Source organism: Pipistrellus kuhlii, unplaced genomic scaffold (genome assembly GCF_014108245.1).
Source record: "Pipistrellus kuhlii isolate mPipKuh1 unplaced genomic scaffold, mPipKuh1.p scaffold_m20_p_13, whole genome shotgun sequence".
Lineage (NCBI taxonomy): Eukaryota > Metazoa > Chordata > Mammalia > Chiroptera > Vespertilionidae > Pipistrellus > Pipistrellus kuhlii.
Window position 1 is genome coordinate 20,589,441 of NW_023425438.1, and position 23,424 is coordinate 20,612,864.

General features: G+C 40.9%; 2 protein-coding genes across 3 annotated transcripts in view; both read right to left on the reverse strand.

Moving 5' to 3' along the window:
• The window catches only part of STPG4 (sperm-tail PG-rich repeat containing 4), a 36,834-nt gene that overhangs the window by 3,971 nt on the left and 9,439 nt on the right, over positions 1-23,424 (reverse strand). Inside the window, exons 4-5 of the mRNA XM_036436113.2 lie at positions 20,129-20,193; positions 19,547-19,601 (exon numbers count right to left, since the gene is read on the reverse strand). Of these exons, the coding sequence (XP_036292006.1) occupies positions 19,547-19,601; positions 20,129-20,193 (120 nt within the window). The remainder of the gene's footprint in view (positions 1-19,546; positions 19,602-20,128; positions 20,194-23,424) is intronic.
• LOC118717753 (40S ribosomal protein S29) lies at positions 353-22,192 on the reverse strand. 2 transcript variants are annotated; one of them, XM_036435241.2, is made up of 3 exons: positions 22,182-22,192; positions 20,233-20,242; positions 353-612 (listed from the first exon to the last, which is right to left on the reverse strand). In XM_036435241.2, the coding sequence occupies exon 3, from the start codon at positions 600-602 to the stop codon at positions 432-434; it is 171 nt and encodes a 56-aa protein (XP_036291134.1). In that variant the 5' UTR covers positions 603-612; positions 20,233-20,242; positions 22,182-22,192; the 3' UTR covers positions 353-431. The 2 variants fall into 2 exon arrangements, with proteins under 2 accessions (XP_036291134.1, XP_036291135.1); XM_036435242.2 differs by lacking the exons at positions 20,233-20,242; positions 22,182-22,192 and adding an exon at positions 12,610-12,624 and having other exon boundaries at positions 353-610.

Consider the following 23,424-nt stretch of genomic DNA (forward strand, 5'->3'; position numbering starts at 1 on the left):
GAATGGGTCAGAAGACATGGCAAAGTAATTTTGCTTCATGATGACGCATCATCCCACATTTCAAAACCAGTCAAACCGGTATGCACAGTTTTAACTGGTAAAGGGTCAATCCATATTTTTAACAGGTATCCGCATTATTAATCAGTACCGGTTAAAAATGCGAATTGATCTTTTACAGGTTAATAATGTGGATTTTGTAATCAAAGAAAACAGGATAATTTCAAGAGAAACATCAAAAGTGCTTTATTCAAGGTAATGTCTATTGCTAGCTACACATTTCCCCATCTTTCAGGTCATGTGTGGATATCGTTCCAATAGAACTTTTTTTTTTTTTAAGAGTGTTGTTTTTTGTTTTTGTTTTTATTTTATGTACAAAGAGATAGCATTGTCATAAGGTAGATGTCTTCAATGACCTATTCACGGAAGTTCCCTTAGTCCAACTTAATGAAGGCGATGCCCTTCGCGTACTGGCGGAAACACTGGCAGCACATGTTGAGGTCGTACTTCCGGATCAGGCCGTGGTGGTTGGAGCAGACGCGGCAAGAGTGAGAGCCCTGGCCGAATTTCCTCGGATGGCTCCAGTGGAGTTGCTGGTGACCCATCTTGCTCACTCTGTAGCAACGAGGCAAAAAAAAAAAAAAAGCCAATAGAACTTTTCTTGTTTTGAGGCAGACCAATTTTCCACTTCTTTTTACGTTTTGAAGTGCTGCTCAGAAAGTACGTGTGCCATGGGTCGGAACAAGTGGTAATCTGAAGAAGCAAGGTCTGGTGAATATGGCAGGTGGGTTAATACTTCCCAGGTAAGATCTTTTAAAGTGTCTTTAACTGGTTTTGAAGTGTGTGATGGTGTGTTATCATGAAGCAAAATTACTTTGCCGTGTCTTCTGACCCATTCTGGTGGTTTTATGATCAAAGTGTAATTCAAATTGACTATTTCTTGTTGGTAGCGATCAGCATTAACAGTTTCACCTGTTTTTAGAAGCTCATAATACACCACACCTTCCTGATGCCACCAAACGCAGAGCATTCTTTGTCTTTCACATTGAAATCATCACTTTTAAAGCATTTAAACCAGCGTTCACAGTATCTTGAGATGGGGCATGTTCACCATAAGCTTCCCGAAGTATGCGATAACTTTCAGCAGTACTTTCCTTCAAAATAATGAATGAATTAAAACTTCCCGCAAATGCTCTATTTCGGTACAAAATTTGACCTTTTTAAGCGTAAAGACATCTATGATGTTAACACCTTCAGAAAATTTGACATGAAGTTTTGAAGCTTGTTTTCAATACAACAAAATAGCATACATATCAAATCGCATACATATCAACATACGTGTAACTTGATCTATTGAAAAAAAATCTGCATTAGTAACCGGTACACCTGGTAAATGAATATGAAAAAAGGAGTAAAAGAGAAAAGGAGTTAGGGGGGAAAAAAGATAAAATGATCAGAACAGAAGACTATATCCCGTAAGAGCCTTATCATAGGTAGGGATGGGCCACAAATGAGCAAGGGATTTGGCAGGACAAGCAGGCCCTCAGAGGACAGGATTCAGGAGCAGGGCTTCCCCATTCACTCCTGCAGGGGCACAGCAATGTAATTAAGGCTCCGTCCTCCATTACTGTGCCACGAGTAGAGTCTGTTATTAACAGCCAAGCAAAGTCTGATAATCAAGGGATGGATGCACCTTATAATTTGACAACTCATGGCAACTCAAAAATAGTGATGTTTTCAAACAAATGAACATGGGGACGGAGACGCTCTCGGTGCGGAGTGACCTCGGCACTCCCACTGGAGAGTCTGAGCCGCCCCACAAACAAAGGCAGGGAAAGCCAAGGGGATCTGGACAGGGACAGTCTGTGCAACGTCCCGTCCCCTTCGTTCGGCCCTAATAAGCACAGCACTCTCAAGCTCAGAGTGGTAGGTGGGGCAAAGGCTGGTGCTGAGTGTGCTGCCATTGGCTGCGTGCCTACGACAGCCCAGCTGTCTGCAGGATGGCCAAGAAATGCCACCACCTCACCTTCCCCCTCCCCACCCCCACCCCTAAGCCTAATGTGGCTTTCATTTCTAAGCTTCCAAGTCATGAGCTCTTTGGGAGTCCAGGTGCCTGGCTAGTGAAGCACTGATGTCTGCCTGCACCACCCAGCAGCCTCCCTGTGTGGGCTTGGCCACCTGAATTTAAAAAGACCAGCCCTGGTTGGTTTGGCTCAGTGGATGGAGTGTTGGCCTGCAGACTCAAGGGTCCCAGGTTTGATTCCAGTCAAGGGGCATATGCCTTGATTGCAGGCACATCCCCAGTAGGGGGTATGCAGGAAGCAGATGATCCAGGTTTCTCTCTCATTGATGTTTCTAGCTCTCTCTCCCTTTCCTTTCCTCTCTGTAAAATATCAATAAAATGCATTTTTTTAAAATAAATAAATAAATAAATAAATAAATAAATAAATAGAAAAGACCATGACTTGGGGCAAAAATAAATGACTGAATGCTATTTGCCCCACATCTGTCAGATGAAATCTTTTAAGTGGGGACATTAGGGAAGTGGATTCAGGCCTAAGCTCAGATTCCAGAAGCCACAGGAATACTGTTCTGAATGAAAAGTAATGATCGGGTCAGAGTACTGGGATGGGTGGGAAACGTTTCCAGCAGAGTCCTGGCTCCTGCCCCAGGGAGGACACGTGAGTGGGCAGAGCAGGAATGCAGAGATGGGGCACTGGCCAGTAGGGCTCTGAACGCACGTCAAAGAGTGGACCTCATTCAATGGAAGGGGTTTAAGACAAAGACTTCTGAACTGTGCCCCACTCTTCCTTGAGGGTGGGGACTCTGCTCCCTCGTTTACTGGGGAGCACTGAGTGTGACCCAGAGCTCTGGTCCACAGTAAGTGGGATGCATGGTGAAGGGCGGCACCTCTTGCATAAATCGAATGGGTCGCTTCTTAAACCTCGCTACTGTCACGGCCATGATTTGGCAGCTCCGGGTTTCCCGAGACTAAACCTATCAGAGACATTTGGCGCCAAGGGAGAACAGAACCGTCACCTTCCTTGAGTCTGCAGCCAAAAGAAACCACGGGAGCCCTTTTATAGTAGCCGTTCTTCTGCTTTGGGGCATGATTATATCTCAGCCCTCCTGCCAAGACGATAATATCTTTCTCTTCCCTTTAAGAAGTCCTATTTAGTTGCCTTTCTACTTGAGGAGCTGTAGGGATTAATAAAATACTATCTTTAAGCTCAGAGTTCATAGTCCAGTGAGGGACACAGGCAAAAACTAAATAAAAATACCCCGGAAGAAGAAATAAGGTGTGAGGAGCTGAGTGAGGACTGAGCGAGCTTCCTGGCTTCAAGATTCTACACCAGGCCCTGGTGAAAGCGGCCTGTGCTAGCCACGTGTGATCTCAGGGGCCGCAGGATATTACAAGGGCAGAGCTTTCCACTCACTGCAAAGGACTTGAATGTAAAGCCCCCACTGACTTTTCTGGAGTCCTCCCGGGTTCCCATCACACCATGAAGGAGCTTGACGCGTTTGGTTACAACCGCGTATGGCCAATGACGCTTATTACCATCATAGGCCTTTGGTAAGCCCTGCCACCCCTCCACTACACACACTCCTTCAGGGCTGAGAGAATGGAACTGGTTCATCCACACAGCACTGCTCAGGAAGGACAAGGTACCAGGTGCCTCTGAAAGACTGGTAAGAGTATAGATGAAATTACAAGTGTGTATGTGTTGAACTATGTCCTTCCAAAATTCATAAATCCTGTGCCTCTTCGTTCTGTTGAATACTAGAGTTCCCCCCACCACCACCACCAAGTTCACAAGTCCTGTGACTTTTGAATTCCCAGTAGCTCAGAATGTGACCTTATTTGGAAATAGGGTCATTCCAGATGTGATTAGTGAAGATGAGGTCATTAGGCCGGGCCCTAAGCCAATATGAGTGGTGCTCTTTATATGAAGGGGAATTTTGGACTCGGAGACACGTACACAGGGAAAACACTTCGTGAAGATAAAGGCAGAGATCTTGTGGAAGATTGCCAGCAAACCACTGGGAGCTATGAGAGAAGTGGGACAGAAGAAACCACATGGCTGGCACATTGATCTTGGACTTCTAGATTCTAGAACAGTGAAAAAGAAAAAAAACACCTATTTCTGTTGTTTAAACCACTCAGTTTGTAGGACTTGGTTAAGGCAGCCCTCGCAATTAAATACACAAGTGTTCAGTCCATTTCCTGGACGAATATATGTTCAATGTGCCACACAGTGTGCTGGGAGTTGGGAATACAGCAGTATAGAATTGTCTCCCAATAGCCTTTCTCCTATTCCTTGGTATTTGGTCCATTTTTAACTGGGCACATGTCTACCCAGAATAAAAACTAAATTTCCCAACCTCCCTTGCAGCTAGTTGTGGCCACATGGCTAATTCCTGGCCAATAGGATGGAGGTGGAAGAAGTGTATGCAAATTCCAAGGAGCATCGTTAAGGAGAGGGCTGCTTGTCCATCTTCCCCACCCTCCTGCCTGCCAGCGTGTCCCGTGTTCCAGCTCTCTGGGAACACGGGAATGGAAGCCATGCTTAGCAGAGCAGCACACCAAAATCTGACGCTGTGGAATTGCCACCTCAGCTTCTGCAGGCAGTTTGTGCAAGAGAAAATAATGTTCCTACCTTGTTTAAAATAGTCATATGAGGACCTTATTACTGGCTTAAGTGAAAAGATATACTCTCATGGACCTTACATCCTATCAGGGAATATATACCTTGCTAAAAAAAAATATACTGACAAATGTGTGCAATATCACACAAAGAAACTCGCACAGTGCTATGGGAGAGCATGTAAGAGGGTAAACTGATCTGATCTGAGGGGCCTATGAAGCCCCTTAAAGAAGTACATTTGAGCAGAAACCTAAAGAACAAGGAGGAGGCGCATGTAGGGTAAAAAGGCTGATGGAAGGGTTGGAGGAAGCAGTAATAGGAAAGGTTAGGGAAGGCCAAAGTGGGCAGGGAGCCTAGAGAGAAGGCTGTTGTTCATTTTAACCCTGTAGTCAAATTCACTGCATCATAAACAATAAAATAAAATAAAATATATAAAAGTGCATAGGCTCCTGTCAATAATACAGTTAGGAGTGTAAAATTCAGCCTTCTCACTACAGTTAATCACTTTGTCGTTTTTTACATGTGTATTAACACTAAGAATGATTTTACCATTTAATTGCAGATGTAAAATGTTAATTGTATTTTATTTTATTTTAAGTAGCCAGATTATTTATTACTCATTCCCAGGGTTAATTGTATTTTTTGTATTTCCAGTCTCCCTAAGTCCTCAGCGTTCTGCAGCCTCCTCATTTGCAAGCAGGAGTGCAGGCTCAGCGGACTCTCCATGGCAGGGAGAGTCCATGGCGGGGCCCTGCTTGCTCCCCATCCCCACTCTCCATCCTGACCTTGGGCACTGCCAGAGTTGCCCCATCCCTGCTGCCATCTCTAGCTCACATACCCATTCTCATCTGATCCTCACAACAGGGTAGGGAAATGCTATTACCTCCCTTTAGCTGAGGAGAAAGTGAGGTTCGGCAGGGTTAGAAACAAATGACTAAGCACCTCAGCTGTAGGAGCCAGAGCCGGTTCCTGGCCCTCCTCCTCCCTTGCTGGGAGATGTCAGTATGTAGCTCTAAGCTTCTTATTTTTAATCACAGCTAAAGGGAACCTAAATGAGCACACTGTCTGTCCCTAATGATCCTAGCACAAACAACTTTCAGTGAATCATACGTGGAGAGAAAGGGTCAGAAATAAATTGTATAGTCCCAAATGTATATATGTGTGTGTGTGTGTGTGTGTGTGTGTGTGTATGATATGCAACATAAACTGAAATTACTACATGGGATAATAAAAACGACACCCCCCCCCCAAATTTGGTGAGAAGGGAATGAGAGGAGGACCATATTGTGCAAAGAAGAAAACAGATACCTCACAAGGAGAGGAGACTCCTGTGTGGAGGTGGCACAGAGAGAAGCTGGCAGCTTCGGGGAATTCGTAAGGCAGGTGGCAAGGTGTTTCTGACTAAAGAAATTCCAGAACTCGGTAAACATTGGTCTACATTAGGGGTGTCGAACTCAATCAGAGAAGGGGCCAAAATCTAAAATCCAGCCTAAATCGCGGGCCAAATGGTTTACTGAACAGTCATAAACTGTCATTGTGATGGAAACGCAGCGGAGTGCAGTGATGACAGCGCGGTGCGGGCCACATTGCAAGGCCTGGCGGGACGGATTTGGCCCACGGGCCTTGTGTTTGACACATGTGGTCTACATCTTCAGAGGAAAAAGAAGGGAGACATGCATGTTGGTGGGTGGGGTACAAGCAAATCTGTCAGGGGCCAAAATTATCCACATTTTTGAAATTAAGAACTGGCGTACCTCTGAAGCCTAGCTCAGTACTGTTTATTTCTGCTGAGACTGTGTCAGTCTCAGTTTTCAGGTATGGGCTGTGTGGGTGGGGCAACACTGAGTGATCACAAACCTGCCCACCCTAGAAATGTAGCTTGTCTAGAAATGCATGTGCCAGGGCCCACCAGGTAATTTAGAATTGCCAGAGGTGTTTACTGGCCCAGCCTCCCTTTTCTACATGACCCTGGGGGCAGAAGGGGCCCCACCATCATTAGAAATCTGAGGCGGTACTTCTGCCTGGAAACTTCCAATCCAGCTGGCAATCCCCTACTCCTGGTCACAGCAAGTGGTCCAGGGTCAGGCACAGGACCACCATTTGGCCAGTCAGAAGAACTTCCCTTTTCACAGCAGCTGGGGCTGCTGGAGGTTTTCTTGCCCAGCTCATGAAGAGACCATGTCCAAAGGATGGGGAAAAGTAAATCAGTAGCCAACGTGCCCAAGGCTATGTGCATCAATAAATTCCACCCCACCTTTATGTTTGTACTAGAGACCCGGTGCATGAATCCGTGCACATTAAAATGAAAGTAATTAGAAGAAATATTTTAATATCCCTTTTTGCCCTTTCTCTATAATAGAAGTGTCAACCAAATTCACAATCAATGATGACAGATCAAAACACATGCAGGCAATTGGTGCCAACAAGACAGATTTATATATTAAGCATATATATATATATATATATATATATATATATATATATATTTCAATATTTGCTTAATTAGACCTGCTTTCTGCTTTAGCTAAACTTTTTCCAGCCCAGTGAAGCACCCAAACTTCTCTTTCAGGTAATTGTCAGCAACACAACAGTAAATATTAACACAAAGCAGATTATTATTGTAGATCACACGGGGAGAACAAAAGGTAAAATATTTAACTGCAGCAGTGTTTGACTATATTCTGCACAGTGAGAAAACCTGAATTTATTTTCAAGGTCCTCCATTTCTTACTTCTTTTCAGTTGGGTCAAGTTTCTAAGCTTTCTAAATTTCCATTTTTCTGGTTAATGAAAAGAAAATAGGATTCCACCGAGTCTCCTATCTACCTATTTCAGGACTTCTGTGAGGATCAAATTCGATGAGGCATGGGAAAATGCTTCACAGACATTTGGTTTAAGTATAAAATGTTGGCACCTGGCTACAAAGCAAGTCATGTTCCTGGGCTGAGGAAACTGCAAAGAGGTTAGTCACTAGGGAGAGGAAGCTGGGCATTGCTACATGATGTCATTACCAGGCGCCCACAGTGACTGTTTTCCGGGCTGGGATGGGCTGTGGAACATATTTTGCGCCATGGGGTCTCAGCAGTGCTGGCTGCGATTTGGTGGGGTGTCACTCCAGGGTGGTGGCGGGGCCTGTGTCCCACTTGGGAGAAGCCGAGTGTTGCTTTATGGGCGCCAGGTCTGTGCCCATTTCTCTGTAAATGGCCAGTGTGTGTCACAGCAGCTCCTGCATTCAGTACCTTCCCCCTGGTGGTCAGTGTGCATCGTAGCAACCAATTGAACAGTCAGACACTTAGCATATTAGCCTTTTATATATATAGATTCTTTGCTTAAATTAATTGGGTTGGGTTTCTGTCACTTGCCACTGACTAAAATCCTAATGTATTCTTTTTTCTATTTCTTGTCAAGATGTTATTGTAAGAAAGGAGTGTAGGACCCAGCTGGTGTAGCTCAGTGGTTGAGCATCAACTTATATGACCCAGGAGGTTCAATTCTCAGTCAGAGCACATGCCCAGGCTGTGGGCTTGATTCCCAGTATAGGGCATGCAGAAGGCAACCAATCAATGATTCTCACACATCATGTTTCTCTCTCTCCCTCTCCCTTCCTCTCTGAAATCAATTTTAAAAAAATAAAATAAATAAAAAAGAAGTGCAGGAAATTCCTCACACTCACAGCCAGGCAGGGGTCTATGACTGCTGGTGTTAATAGCATTGGAAAACTTGCATAACTTTTTGAAAAATAAAAATTGCCAGGATATCTTTTTCTTAAAAATCCTAGTACATCTGTAACTGTATTTGAAAGGTTGTATTTTTCCAAAAATGTTATCTACAACCGAACTCATCTTTGAGGACATTGAAACTGAGACCTTCTTTCATTAACTTTCAGATTCCATTCAATTTGTGTTTGGCATTATACAATCTGACCAAGTTTATTAATTATTTGTCTGCTCCTCATGAAATTTTAAACTATCAGCTTAGTTTCTTTTGTAGTTCACTTTTTAAGTATAGTTAGTATACAATATTAGATTAGTTACATTAGTTTCAGATATAGTGATTCAACATTTTTATACCCTACAATGTGAACACCACACTAAGTCTAATAATCATCTGTCACCATATAAACTTATCACAATATTATTTGACTATAGTCCCCTTCACCTTTTTCACCCATCCTCTAACCCCACTCTGCCAACCATCCCTTTGATCTCTGTTTAGGAGTTTTTGTTTTGTCTTGTTTGGGTTTTTTTTTTTTTTTTTTTTTTTAGATTCCACATATAAGTGAAATTATACAGTATTTGTCTTTCTCTGTCTGACTTATTTCACTTAGCATAATACCTTTTAGATCCAACTGTGTTATCACAAATGACAAGGTTTCATTCTTTCTTTAATTGCTGCAAAATATCTCATTGTATGTATATATTAAATCTTCTTTATCCATTTATCTATCGATAAGACACTTAGGTTGATTCCGTATCTTGACTTTTATAAATAATGCTGCAATGAATATAGGGTGCATATCTCTTTTTGAATTAGTGTTTTTCTTTTCTTCAGATAAATACACAGAAGTGAAGTTGTTGGGTTACGTGTTAGATCTATTTTTAGGGTGTGTTTTTTTTTGGTGGGGGGGAGGGGTAGGAAATTTCCTACTGTTTCCATAGTGGCTCCATCAATTTGCAGACCCATCAACAGTGCACAAGGGTTCCCTTTACTCCGCATCCTTGACAACACATATTATTTGTTGACTTTATAATAGCCATTCTAGCTGGAGTGAGGTGGGATCTCATTGTGGTTTGATTTGCGTTTCCCTGATGATTAATGACGTTGAGCATCTTTGCGTAAGACTATCTGTATGTCTTCTTTGGAGAAATGTCTCTTCATATCCCCTGCCCATTTTTTAATTGGGCAGTTTACTTTTTTATTATTGAGTTGAATGAGTTCCCTGTATATTTTGTATCTTTTTTTAAAAATATATATATATTTTATTGATTTTTTACAGAAAGGAAAGGAAAGAGACAGAGAGCCAGAAACATCAATGAGAGAGAAACATCGACCAGCCGCCTCCTGCACAACCCCCACCGGGGATGTGCCCGCAACCAATGTACATCCCCCTGCCCAGAATAGAACCCGGGACCCTTCAGTCCGCAGACTGACGTTCTACCACTGAGCCAAACCGGTTTCAGCACATTCCCTATATATTTTGGAGATCAACTCTTTAATCAGATGTATCATCTGTGTATATCTTCTCTCATTCAGCAGGTCATCTTTTTGTCTGATGGCTTCCTGTGCTGTGCAGGAGTTTTTAAATTTGATGAAGTCTCATTTGTTTATTTTTACTTTTGTTTCCCTTTATCAGCTTAGTTTTTAATTAAATTAATTCTTTTAATGCAAAACAATTGAAAGAATGCTAGTTTTAATGCAAAGAGTATGCCACGGATGCCATAGCCCTTTTCAAACCTCTACAATATTAAATATGACTAAAACAGACAAATCATATAATGCTCATCTCTGCCTGTAAAGACTCATCCCTGTTTATCTAATCCCTTCCTACTCTTTATAGGCTTGTCAGATTTTAAGAAGTACAAAAACAGCCGAAACCGGTTTGGCTCAGTGGATGGAGCGTCGGCCTGTAGACTGAAGGGTCCCGGGTTCTATTCTGGTCAGGGGCATGTGCCTGAGTTGCGGGCACATCCCCAGGAGGAGATACGTAGGAGGCAGCTGATCGATGGATGATTCTCTCTCATCAATGTTTCTAACTCTCTATCCCTCTCCTTTCCGCTCAGTAAAAAATCAATAAAATATATATATTTTTAAAAAGTACAAAAATATCATAAAATATTTCTGAAATCAAGTAAAAGAAACCCATTTTCATTTGACATTGTAAGATTTTACTCCTACCACCAGGAAAGATGTGCACATCCAATTTTTCACTTTATATACAACTGTGAGAAATGATAATTAAAGAATCTGCTCTGCAAATTGCTGGAAGCCCCAAATCATTTGACCGACTGATTCCCAATTAAGTAGTAAGTGGCACTATTTTTATTTTAGTAACAAAATATTTTTATGTTGACCATTTTGATGGCTCTTTTCCTCAAACATTGCCTACTTCCTGATTTTTTTAAATTGGGTTTTGAAAAATTAAAAGAGAAATGGAAAAGAGAGAAACAAAGTAAACAACTACCCTTAACCACAGCACCTCAGTATGGCCACTAATAGCATTTTGACACATTTCCTGTTTGTTATACTCATAATTTTTCTTATATTATTTTAATCATAATATACACACCAATCTGTATCCTGCATTTTTCATTATATATTAGATCACAAACATTTGCTGCTATTTCATAATTTTAACAATTGTTTCAATGATTGTAAAATATTCCTTTAAGTATATACACAAAGTTCTTTTTTAATTATTTCCCTTCTATTGAATATTAAATTGTGGCTGTTGCTATCTTACTATTATAAATAATCCCTTGATGATATCTTTGTATAGATGAATAGTTCTGTATATAATATTATTACATTAGGAGGATTTTCTCCAAATGGAATTGGAGGGCTAAAAGATATAAATAGTTTTTATAGCTCAATACATACTGTAGGCTGTTTTTCAAGGGATTGTATTAGTGTATACTCCCACCAGCAATTAGATAAAACAAGCATTGGGTCTCTATAGTCCACCGCCAAGTAGATATTAGAGAGGGGGGAAAAAGATTTAGAAAAATAAAATCTCCCTTACTCTTCTAAATAACATCGCCAGCCCCATCCAAGTGGCCCTGATGGATAAATGTCATCCCATACACTAAAAAGATGGTGGGTTCGATTCCCGGTCAGGGCACATACCTAGGTTGCAGGTTCAATCCCTGGTTGGTGCACAGGGGAAACAACCAATCGATGTTTCTCTCTTTCTTTCTCTCTCTCCCTAAAAGTCAATAAAACATATTCTCCAGTGAGGATTATACATACATAAACAAATAAAGAAATAACATCACTTGTAGCTCCTATATGTTCAAAGAAATTATGCAGAATATCTGATATCCTTCTTACTGACATTTTCAAAGACATTCAGAAGGGAACAAAATTTATGTGATTTGTTGGTAGATCAGGAGATTTATTTGGGTCATTTCTAAAAGCAGTTAAATTAATTAAAGGGAGGGCAAGAGGAAGAAAATCCACAAATGACAAGTTTCATTTTGTTCAATTTGATTGCATAAGAATGACTAAGATTTGTTACAGTTTGCTTTCTCTCTTGAAAAACAAAAAAGTCTTGCTATAAGGACTGGCCTTTGGATCTTGGCATTGGTGGGGCGTGTCATTATAAAGGTGCTAAGAGGGAATGGTGGCTGTAGAAGTTCCCGATTCAATTTTTTTTCTGTAGGTGCAAAAAGGCCCTTTTTATTTATGGTAGACTTGTGCTCTGGCATCTGTCCCCAAATACTGAGTCTTTCTTATGGGCAAAGCAATTGTGCTGATCAATAACTGAGAAAGCCAATAAGTACACCACCTTACATTGGTAATTTCAAGACTAAAAACTGTTTTCCAACCAGACAAATCTCTCACCAACTGCTTCTGCTGAGAGCCACCTACACTTCAGGGACAAAATGTAATTCACCAGCTGAATCCCTGACAAACAAGAAGGCTGTGTTTTTGAACAAGTGAAAATGGCTCCTCAGAGGCACCTAAGATCCTAGAGGGTTTTCAGATGAAAAGTTAATGTGCTTTTTATGACTGAAAAATCGTGTAGTAATCTGCTATGCCTTTACATGGTCATCTAGTCCTTTTTTAATAGACTGCTCCTGGAGGTTTCATGCACAAATGATTAAATTTCAATGAGCTAGTTTTCACAGATGATGGAAAGAAAGGAGGATGTGATATGCACCTGTATGTATCCATCTTTTATAACCTGCTCGTTCTCAAAATGGTGTAAAGTGACTCGGTGAATGTCTCTAGGCCGTACTATGTTGCACCAGATCCACAGGTCAGATTTCTGGTGATGGGAGGTTTCAGGTATAGCAACAATGAGACAACCTGTCCCAAGTCAATAGGGCTCAAATGACACCACGACCTTACCATACAACTATACACAAAACACATCTCAGAATAAGTCACACATTTTTTTTTTCTTTTTCCTTTTCTTTTTTTAATATACATTTATTGATTTCAGAGAGGAAGGGAGAGGGAGAGATGAAACCATCAATGATGAGAATCACTGATTGGCTGCCTCCTGCACATCCCACACTGGGGATCGAACTCACAAACTGAGCATGTACCCTGACTGGGAATCTAACCATGACCTCCTGGTTCATAGGTCGATACTTAACCACTGAGCAACACCAGCTGGGCCATTACAATTTTTTTTTTCAAAATCAAAATGCCAAGCCTTGACCAATGTGGCTCAGATGGTTGGTGCTCATTAGAACAACACTCAACCAACTGAGCCACACTGGCCAGAGCTGTCTCTTATTTTTAAGAGCATACATGCAGCACAGTATGTCATTAGAATAACACTATACTGATTCACAAAGCTAGCACTCTTAGAAACATCTTTCATACACACGTCTTAGGCACGCCTGTATTTGAATAGGCTCTAGATAGCCTAAGACAACTATTTTTAAGTCTTGGCTATTCTTCTGACAATCATTTTCTCATCACTAAATAGTATGTGCATTTTGTTATTTCTTAGTTGGCATTTTAGACATTGCCTGTTGATGACTTCTTAGAATAAATGAAGAAATATCTCTCTTGCTCTAGCTCCTGCTCATCCAATCAAAAAGTAGTACTTTAAATCAATGTTTCCTAAAGAACTGTTATTCCTTGCAGAGCCAACTTCTATAACATGATTTCTTGTTTGCACAGTCTTTTGTTTTATCTGGAGTTAATTGATGCCTTATTTTTGCACTTGCATATTTTGCTGTTCATATTTTCTTAATTGTTCTTGAGTGCTTTTCCCTGTAGGAACATTCTTTCTGGAGTTCTTCCAGTTTCTTTCTTAGTGTGGATTGTTTTCTCTCTCAGCGTGCTGTATAGTGGTCCTGTTACAGGACAGGGGATCTGGCCCCGAGCTAGTTTGCCAGGGGCCTGCAGGTAGGGTGTGGGTTCTTGACTTTGTGCAGGAAAGATTTCATAAGACAAGTCCACATGACTTAGATTCTAAGTCCCTAGCATGTGTCTTCAAACTACGGCCCGCGGGCCACATGCGGCCCGCAGAGGAGTCTGATCCGGCCCAACAAGGTTTTTTGGGCAGTGAGCGCAGCCGAGGTGTTACAGTAGGAATTAGTAGTTCATATAGTCCGGCCCTCCAGCTCTCTGAGGGACTGTGATCTGGCCCCCACTTTAAAAAGTTTGAAGATGCCTGACTTAGAGGGTACATTTACTAAAGCTGGGGACAGTGAAACAAGGAAGGCCTTAGCATAGAAGCAGCAGCAGGAGAGCCTAGGTTGGGCTGCTTGAGCTTGAGAGGGCAGGGCGGGGCGGGGCTAACTCCTGACTCTATTTTGTACTGTGAGGCTGGATGGAGCAATCCTCCATTTTGTAACTGGACCCTAGCCCTCACCCAACCAATCAGGGTCAGCCAAAGCAGTGACATCACCACCCCTATAAAACCCTTTGACCTGTTTAAGCTCATGCTCTTCCACCACTTGGTGTAAGTGGGACAGAGCCCATGCTAGAATGGAACAGGCTTTCTGCTATTGCATGGGACTCGGCTCCCTGGTGGTCCTTGGGGGTCACGAAATCTGGGCATAACAAGGTCAATGGGAAGTCAGAGAGAAGAGCCTTGGAGATAGGATCAGGAGATTCGTCCAGGACGAGCTGCTGCTGCTTCCCTGGTTGCACGTCTTGTGGGGTCCCTGACAGTTTAGGAGAAGAGTGCTGTGGGAGAAGAAGACGGGCAAGAGCAAAGGCATGGGTGTGAGTGAGCACTGGGTTCTCTGTCTTGAGGGTTTTATCTCTCCCTTGCAAGTGGCAATCTTAGGGGAGGTCTCAAGGGAGGCTTTCAGCAGAATACTCATCAGTTTCCCAGGTGTGCTCTTTCAGGCTCACAGTCTCCACTGATTGGCCAGAGCTGGGGGTCATGGGTCATTGCAGCTGGTCCTAGAGTCGCCCATCTGGTTTTACTACTTTTCTGGGCCTAAAGCTGAAATACAGCTGAGGCCTAGATGTTACCCCCAGGGAGGTATCTGGCTGTAAATTGCTTGGCCATTTTGTTAAGCTGTCCCATTTTCCCCATTCCACCTGCCAAGAAGTTTTTCTTAGCTTCTTACTATCCTGCCTCACTCTATACCTCTTAACAACTGTGTGACCTCAGACAATTAACTTCCATCTCCCAATCTATCAAACAGAGATGATAAATACTACCCCATCGAGTTGCTGTGAGGATTAAGTGAAACAGGATATGTCTGTCACAGAGCACTGTGACAGGAACCAGAAGACACTCGACGCATTATCGCTTAAGCCAACCTTAATAGTAGTAGTAGGTTTATACAGTTTCTTCCAGTTCTAAAAGTCCTTAACAGACGAAACGGGTTTGGCTCAGTGGATAGAGCGTCAGCCTGCGGACTGAGGGGTCCCAGGTTCTATTGCAGTAGGGGGCATGTATCTTGGTTGTGGGCACATCCCCAGGAGGGGGTGTGCAGGAGGCAGCTGATTGATGTTTCCTCTCTCATCGATGTTTCTAACTCTCTATCCCTCTCCCTTTCTCTCTGTAAACAAATCAATAAAGTATACTTTAAAAAACATAAAAAATAAAAGTCCTTAACAGTTCTTCGACTATGATTTTAATTTTTAAGACCATTAAACTGAATGATAAAGTCAATCAAATGATTTTTTCAGATAAAGGTTTATAATGGCCTAATGATTACTGCATTTATCACAAGAACACGCACATCTCCCACTGCTGGGACCAAAGGAGTCTGCTCTCTGAGTTTACAGATTTGTGGCTCTACACTAAACCCATAAGTCTGCTCTGGGAATGCAAGTTTGGGACAGACATGAGTCATAGCCCTGGGCTACTTCTTTATCTTGGAATATTTTAGTAATCTTTTCACCTTGTTGAAGGACAGGATGTTCCAAGTCAGTGAATCACTGTTATGCATGAAATGGAATGGATGAGATGATATCAATGAAAATGGTGGAATAAGGATCTCCAAAAATCTTCACCCCCATAAAAGCAAAGAGAACAAAGGCAAACTTTTGCAGAATCAATTTTGTTGTGCCATTTCCCATTCCAGGCCGCTTATCTTGCAAGAGGCCTAACCTAAATTGTTAATAAATTGTTTTAATTGAATTTCTCTTTACTACGAATATAAACAAACCCTTACTAATGCATGGCATCCATTTAAAATGTGTAATTCAAAGGAAATACAGTATCACCCAGTGGGGAAGAAACTGGTGTCTCCACTGCTTGCTGCCAAAGCCAAATGAACAATGTTATGACCATCTCCTTCCCCACACACATACACACCTGTGCATACATGTACGCACACACAGAGCCAAGAGAACAGACAATGGCCAAGAGAGATAACATATTTGGAAGATGTGAAGCAGTTAGGAGGAAGAGAACCTGACGTGGCGAGGTGGAGAAAACTGAAGGTTCAGTGCCAGAGAGGGCCTGCCAAGGAGAAGCAGGCTCCATAGAACCTAAGAGAAGCTCGGGAATTTTAGGCATCAGGCACCTGTGAGATGGAGATGAGAGTGGAGCTGAAAACAGGATTTGCTGATCGTCTTCTCCCAAGTCCCTGCTCACCTCATCCCCATCCCACATCCCGGTAGAAGACAGAGGGCTTCATTTATGGGGAGGCTGTGCCAGAGATCTGGCCTCAGGAGCCCCAGGCGCTGTGAGTACTGGGGCCTTTACTGAAGACAGGAGTTAAGTGAATGAACCCTTACGCATGGTGAGACCTCCCACCTTTCCCCCATCCAGTTCCCAGAACTGGCAACTGGCTTACATCCCAGGCAGGAGGCTAAGGAGTCGTCTTGAAGCAACTGAGGGTCCAAGAGAAAAGGCCTACCAATATAAACAATTATGGTCTACCAAAACTGAAAGCCAGGTCCTCTCCCACCCATCTACTGTGAAATCCACCTGGAAATAATCCCCACCTTATCAGTTTCCTGTGGTTGCTGCAACCAATTACCATATATTTCGTGGCTTAAAACAACAGAATTTTATTCTCTCAAAGTTCTGGAGGCCAGATATTCAAACTCAGTTTCTGAACATGGAACTCCCATTTGACCCAGTAATCCCACTCCTAGGAATATATCCCAAGAAACTAGAAACACCAATCAGAAAGGATATATGCACTCCTATGTTCATAGCAGCACAATCTACAATAGCTAGAATTTGGAAACAGCCTAGGTGCCCGTCAGCAGATGATTGGATCAAAAAACTATGGTACATCTACACAACAGAATACTATGCTGCCATAAAAAAGAAGGAATTCTCATCATTTGCAGCAACCTGGATAGAATTAGAGAACATCATGCTGAGTGAAATAAGCCAGTCAATGAAAGAGAAATACCACAAGACCTCACTCATTTATGGATATTAAAGAACATTATAAACTGATGAACCAAAAGACAGATATAAAGACAATAAACCAACAAGCAGACTGTCAAATTACAGCGGGGAGGGGAGGGAGATCTGGGGGAGATAAGAGATCAACCGAAAGACTTGTATACATGCATATAAGTACAACCAATGGACACAAAACTCTGGGGAGGGAGGGTACGTATGGGGGGGGGGCAATGTTAAAATATGTACACAGATAATAATTTAATTTAAAAAATCAGTTTCACTGGGCCAAAATCAAGGTGTGGCAGGGCCATGTTACCGTTGGAGACTCCATGGGGAGAATCCATTCTCTGCCTCTTCTTGTTTCTGGTGGCGGCTGCCTTCCTTAGTTTGTAACCACATCACGCCATTTCTGCCTCCATGGTCACATTGCTTTCTCCTTACCTTTTATAAGGATTCTTGTGATGGTATTTATGGCCCATGAGATAATCTAGGATAATTTCTCCACCTCAAAACCCTTCATATAATCATTTCTGCAGAGTTTCTGCCATATAAGGTGACATGCACAGATTCCGGGGGTTTGGTCATGGACATCTTTGGGAGCCATTATTTAGTCCATCACACCCCCCACATATAGCAAGCTTTCAATCAGCCTTTTAGTTTTTCACACTGTAGTGTTAGTGACATCAAAACGATTTCACCTTTGTTGGATATCTCAATTTCTTGCTTTATGAATTATCTGTTCATAGCTTTATCTGTTTTACTTTCTACTGGTGTTTTTCCCACAGATTAGGCAAATTTTAGATAAGGTCACCACTAACTCTTTATCTGCCACGTATGTTGAACAGACTTCTAATTGGCATTTGCCTATTAACCTGTTTACAGTTTGTTTTCTTAAATATATATGTAGGAAAATGTATGATTTCCTAAATTTATTTTTTAAATATATTTTATTGATTTTTCACAGAGAGGAAGGGAGAGGGATAGAGAGCTAGAAACATCAATGAGAGAGAAACATCAACCAGCTGCCTCCTGTACACCCCCTACCAGGGATGTGCCTGCCACCAATGTACATGCCCTTGATCAGAATCGAACCTGGAACCTTTCAGTCTGCAGGCTGACGCTCTATCCACTAAGCCAAACCGGTTTCGGCCTAAATTTATTTTTCAATGTATCTTTGTTAATTTATTCCCTATCTCTCATTAAATATTTAAGAATGCTAATCATAATATTTTTAATATTTTTAGTAAAAAATATTAAAATGTTATATAATCTGATATATTTCTTTTCCTTTGTACTTCATGCCATTATGTCATAAAACTCTATCTGCCTTATCCTAAAAGTAGATATATGCTAATATATTTTCTCCTGGTTTTATGGTTTTAAAATTATTTAATTATTTAACAAATATGGAATTTATTTTAATATGTGATAGATCCTAACATGTTTTTTCCCAAGTTATTTAACAATTGTCTAACAAAAAATGTCTCTTCCTTTTCCTATGGATTTCTCCTATCATCTTTCTCAAATATATAAATCTTCTATATCCTAGTGTCTGTTTAAGAGCTCGGTTCAGTTATCTTAATTACTCTGTCAGATGGTTCTATATGTCTCCTTCCCCTACCCCGAAGTTTCTAGTTACAAAAAAAATAACTATAGTCCATTACATTGTTCCAAAGAAATTTCATATTTTCTTATCTTTCTAAATGTTTTTATAGTTATTTACTTTTTGGCATTCTACTGGTCACTTATCTAAAAGAGTTTGTTTTTTGTTTGTTTGTTTTTTTATCATAATTCATGTATATGTATTTGGAAATTTTTAGAAACAGGAAAACATTTTCACATTTTTTAAAGAAAAGAGCCTAGAGATACTTTTTCTTTTTGTTGTTAATAGAATGAGTTATTTGAATATCGCTGATGATTTAATTGCTTAGTTAATTCAACAAATACTATGTGCCAGTCATTCTTTTGGCACTGGGTATGTAGGACAAAACCAAATTATCTCCATCTTCATGAAACTTACATTCTAAGAAGGGAGACAGATAAAAACAGGAAAGGTCAAACTTTAATGCAGTGAGTGTATCAGACAGTGATGAGTGCTATGGAGGAAAATAAAGGAAGGGGGACAGGAAATCTGAACAGGAGCCTAGGGAAGACCTCACCGAGGTGGTGTGAGTCAAGACCTAAAAAAGTAAACTGACACAAATGGTTACCTTACATTTGAAATCCCTAGTATAGCTCCGGATACACTGTAAGTATATTTAAAATCAATGATACAATCATTCATTGCTTATCTATGCCAATGAGCAAAATGTTAATCTTGATATATCAAAAGGAATCATTGCATATTTTAAACATCAAATTCATCATGAGTTAAGTTTCTACAATGTACTTACAGGAATGAAGTAGGATGTTGGAAATCTTTGAACTGTAGAACGAAATACAAAGCTCCTATATTAAAAAAAAAAAAAAAAAAGAAAAGAAAAAAAAGAAAAAGAAAAAGAAAGGAAATATATTATTTCCTAAATTTATTTTTTAACGTGAGGATCTTTGTTAATTTATTCCCTATCTCTCATTAAATATTTAAGAATGCTAATCATAATGGGCATATATGATTAAAAGCCATTAGTATTGATTGTTAAGTCTGTATATAGAAAGGCATTAGTGGAATGATTAAAAGTAAGTTAATAAGAGAGAAGATATTGCAATGTTAACGAAATACTATGTTAGTCCTAGATGGTTTGGCTCAGTGGATAGAGTGTCGGCCTGTGGAGTGAAGGGTCCCTGGTTCAGTTCCAGTCAAGGGCATATGCCTGGGTTGCTGGCTCAGTCCCCAGTGGGGGTGTTCAGGAGACAGACAATCAATGATTCTCTCTCATCATTGATGTTTTTATCTCTCTTTCCCTGTCCATTTCTCTCTGAAATAAATAAAAATATATTTTAAGAAAAAATAAGTAACTTAATAAGTATATAGTTACCTGGAAGCATACTTGGGAACTGGTGCAGGAAGTAGATTGTATTGTCCTGGAGAAAGCTTAACTGACTATACAGAATGGACAGGACACCAATAATAGATTAATACAGATCTTAAACTCACTTTATCTGATTATCTGTCATTTATTACATGAGAATACAACATTATACAATTTATTCTTTATTTTAACAGTGGAAATGGCACATTTTCAAAGGTGGAGCTTCAAAACATTCCACAGATATTCACATTTCAAACACTCTTAGAACTAACCAATAAATTCAGTAAAGTTGCAGATATCGGAATAAGAAACTAAGAAAACAATCTCATTTGTAATAGAATGAATCACAATAAAATACTTAGAAGTAAATTTAACTAAGGCAGTGAAAGATCTGTACACTGAAAACTATAAGAAAGAAATTGAAGCCCAGCCAGTGTGACTCAGGGCTTCAATATCAACTCAGGAACAACAAATCACTGGCTCAATTCCTGGTTAGGGCAAATGCCCAAGTTTGCAGCCTCTATCCCTCCCAGTGCAGGAGGCAGTCAATCAGTGATGTTCCTCTCCCATCAATGTTTCTCTCTATATATCCCTCTCCCTTTCTCTCTCTCTAAAAATCAATAAAAATATGTTTTAAAAAAAGAAATAGATACAAATAAATGTGCCACAGCCTCTGTCAGGGCCTCAAGCTGCAGCAGCAGTGGCATCAGCAAGAGGCGGCGCCCACGTGAGCAGCCCTGAGCAGGCAGCACATTCCATCAGCAACTGGTCCGGTACACACACATGGAGGTGAAGTCTCTAGCACCTGCTTTCCCACAGGCCTGAGTCCCCCAACCTCCCTAAACCCCTCCAAGCAGCTGGGGATGAGCTGGGGATCCCAATGGTGCCTGGTGGTGAAGGTGGCGTTCAGCCTGGAGACTGGCAGACGGGCAGAAGATGGCCCTGATCTCAGGAGGCTAGGCCTAGGGACCCTACCTGCAGGATTTAATCATGCACCGGGCCTCTGGTTATATTATAAAATCCAAGGACGGCTGAAACCGGTTTGGCTCAGTGGATAGAACGTCAGCCTGTGGACTGAAAGGTCCCAGGTTGGATTCCGGTCAAGGGCATGTACCTTGGTTGCGGGCACATCCCCAGTAGGGAGTATGCAAGAGGCAGCTGATCGATGTTTCTAACTCTCTATCCCTCTCTGTAAAAAAAAAAAAAAAAAAAAAAAAAAAAAAAAAAAAAAAAAAATTATAAAAATATTAAATAAATAAAATGAAATAAAATCCTAGGAAGAATCCTTCCCAAAGTGAGCAATCTACTCCCCTCTATTATTTTAAAATCAGATTTAAAACTACAATGCTGCCTTATAAATTTTTATTTTTAAATCCTTATGTAAGTTTTACATATGTCCTCCTTCTCCCCCACTGACCTCTTGTAGTCTGTCCCTGCTGCCCATCCTTTCCTCTCCCCACCACCCCCACCTCAACCCCAGGCCTTCAAAATAAGGCTCCCATATGCTGGCATTCTGTGCCCATGGAAGTTCAGCTAATACAGCTCACCCTGCTGCTTTCATTCACATGTTAGTACACAAGTTTGAGTGGATGGGCGGATGTTGTAGATACACTGACAATATCAGTAAATACAAATTTTATGATAAAAGACACACATTGTCCTGATGCACCTGTGCCTTGTTAATTGTTCACTTGACATTAAACAAACACCCAAGGAAACATGGTATTATTTGTTATTCTAGTGTGGAAGCAGGAAAATGTATTTTAAGCAGGGGGCTGTTTGGGGGCTGCAACATCCTATTTCTTGACTTTGATGATGGTTATGTGGGTGTTGGCTTTCTATTTACCTTAAATAGTGCATGTATGCTTTATGTGCTTGCTCTCGCATGCTCGCTTACTCTCTTATGTACATATACACACATACTCAGAAGGAGAAAGAAGAAAGAGAACTGAAAGATGAAGAAGAAAAAAACACACCCTTAAAGCAGCTGTTTATCTATGCATACTCAGCAATCACATAGAGTTTCTATATAAAAGTATTAGGGGAAAAACTCTCATACAGCACAAGTCTAGAAAGGAATATTGGTTTCCCGTAGCTTCTGTATTTGTCTTTCTTTACTTGGCGTGGCCATTCTTTGCTATTTAATGTTACTGAGAGAGGGCTTCCCCCTTTCCCCCCCATAAAGTTGTGAATAGTCAGCTGCCTTATGTAAAGAACTGTTTCTCTGCACATTGTTGAAAACTATTCTGGGTGGCTCCACTGTCCTTGGAGATTTTTAATATACACATATATTTTCCTAATCCCTACAGATGCGTGTCACTTCTTCATTTGTAATGAGGCACAAAGAATCTACACAATGTGTCCATAAAAACACCTGATTCTAGTTAATGTATCAGTCCATGTAGATTAGGCACTCAGAAATCTTGCAATAGCTTGTAGCCGTACAATATGACATGATGCTATTAGTATGGATACTTCATTCAGTTCTGTTGTACCAACACCATCAAGGTCAGAATAAGTGAAAAAATCCAACCCTTCTTATTAGGCTCTTGGTATGACAATATTTTGAGAACCAAATGCATAAATAGGTGGGACAGAAGGACGCAGATTTTTTCAGTGTGTTAGAAGCCCTGTCGGAATGATCATAAGGTGAATGCAGCCAAAGGGCTGGCAGGTGCAATACTTTGTAGGTACTACTGGTAGAAATTCAAGTGTATCTTTTCTCTGAGAAGTAAAATCTTTTGTGCTGTATGGAAGTCTCACTGACTCACCGCTCAGACTTCTTTATGGAATGAGAGATAAACAATATAGGACCTTCTCAAAAAGAAGCCTGCTTAATGATACCAATTATATTGTTTTTTGGTTTTTGTGGTTTTTTTAAGGCTATCCAATATCTGATTTTATTGTCTTCCATATAGACAAAATCATATACTGTGCAACCTTATAGAGTCACTTCAGACTTCTTTGGTCTATCTGAGGAGATATTCTATTAAAACACTGCTATCCACTCCTGACATCCTTGGAGCTGAGATGGTGTGAGCTTGATCTCAGATAGTGTAAAAGACTTAAGCAGAAACAAGTTAAGGAGGCAAGGTAAACAAAACGGGAAATAAAGCAGATAACACTGATATTATTTGTAAATTTACCAGTACCTTACAATCATTATCGGCTCCAAATGAACTAGGAATTGCAGTGGGTCCCAGTCCCTGAGATACATTTTCTGTAACCATCTTTCAAAATCCATTTTCATTTGCCACTTTCTTGACATATTTGCAAGTGACACTAGCTCTTTGAGAATTCAG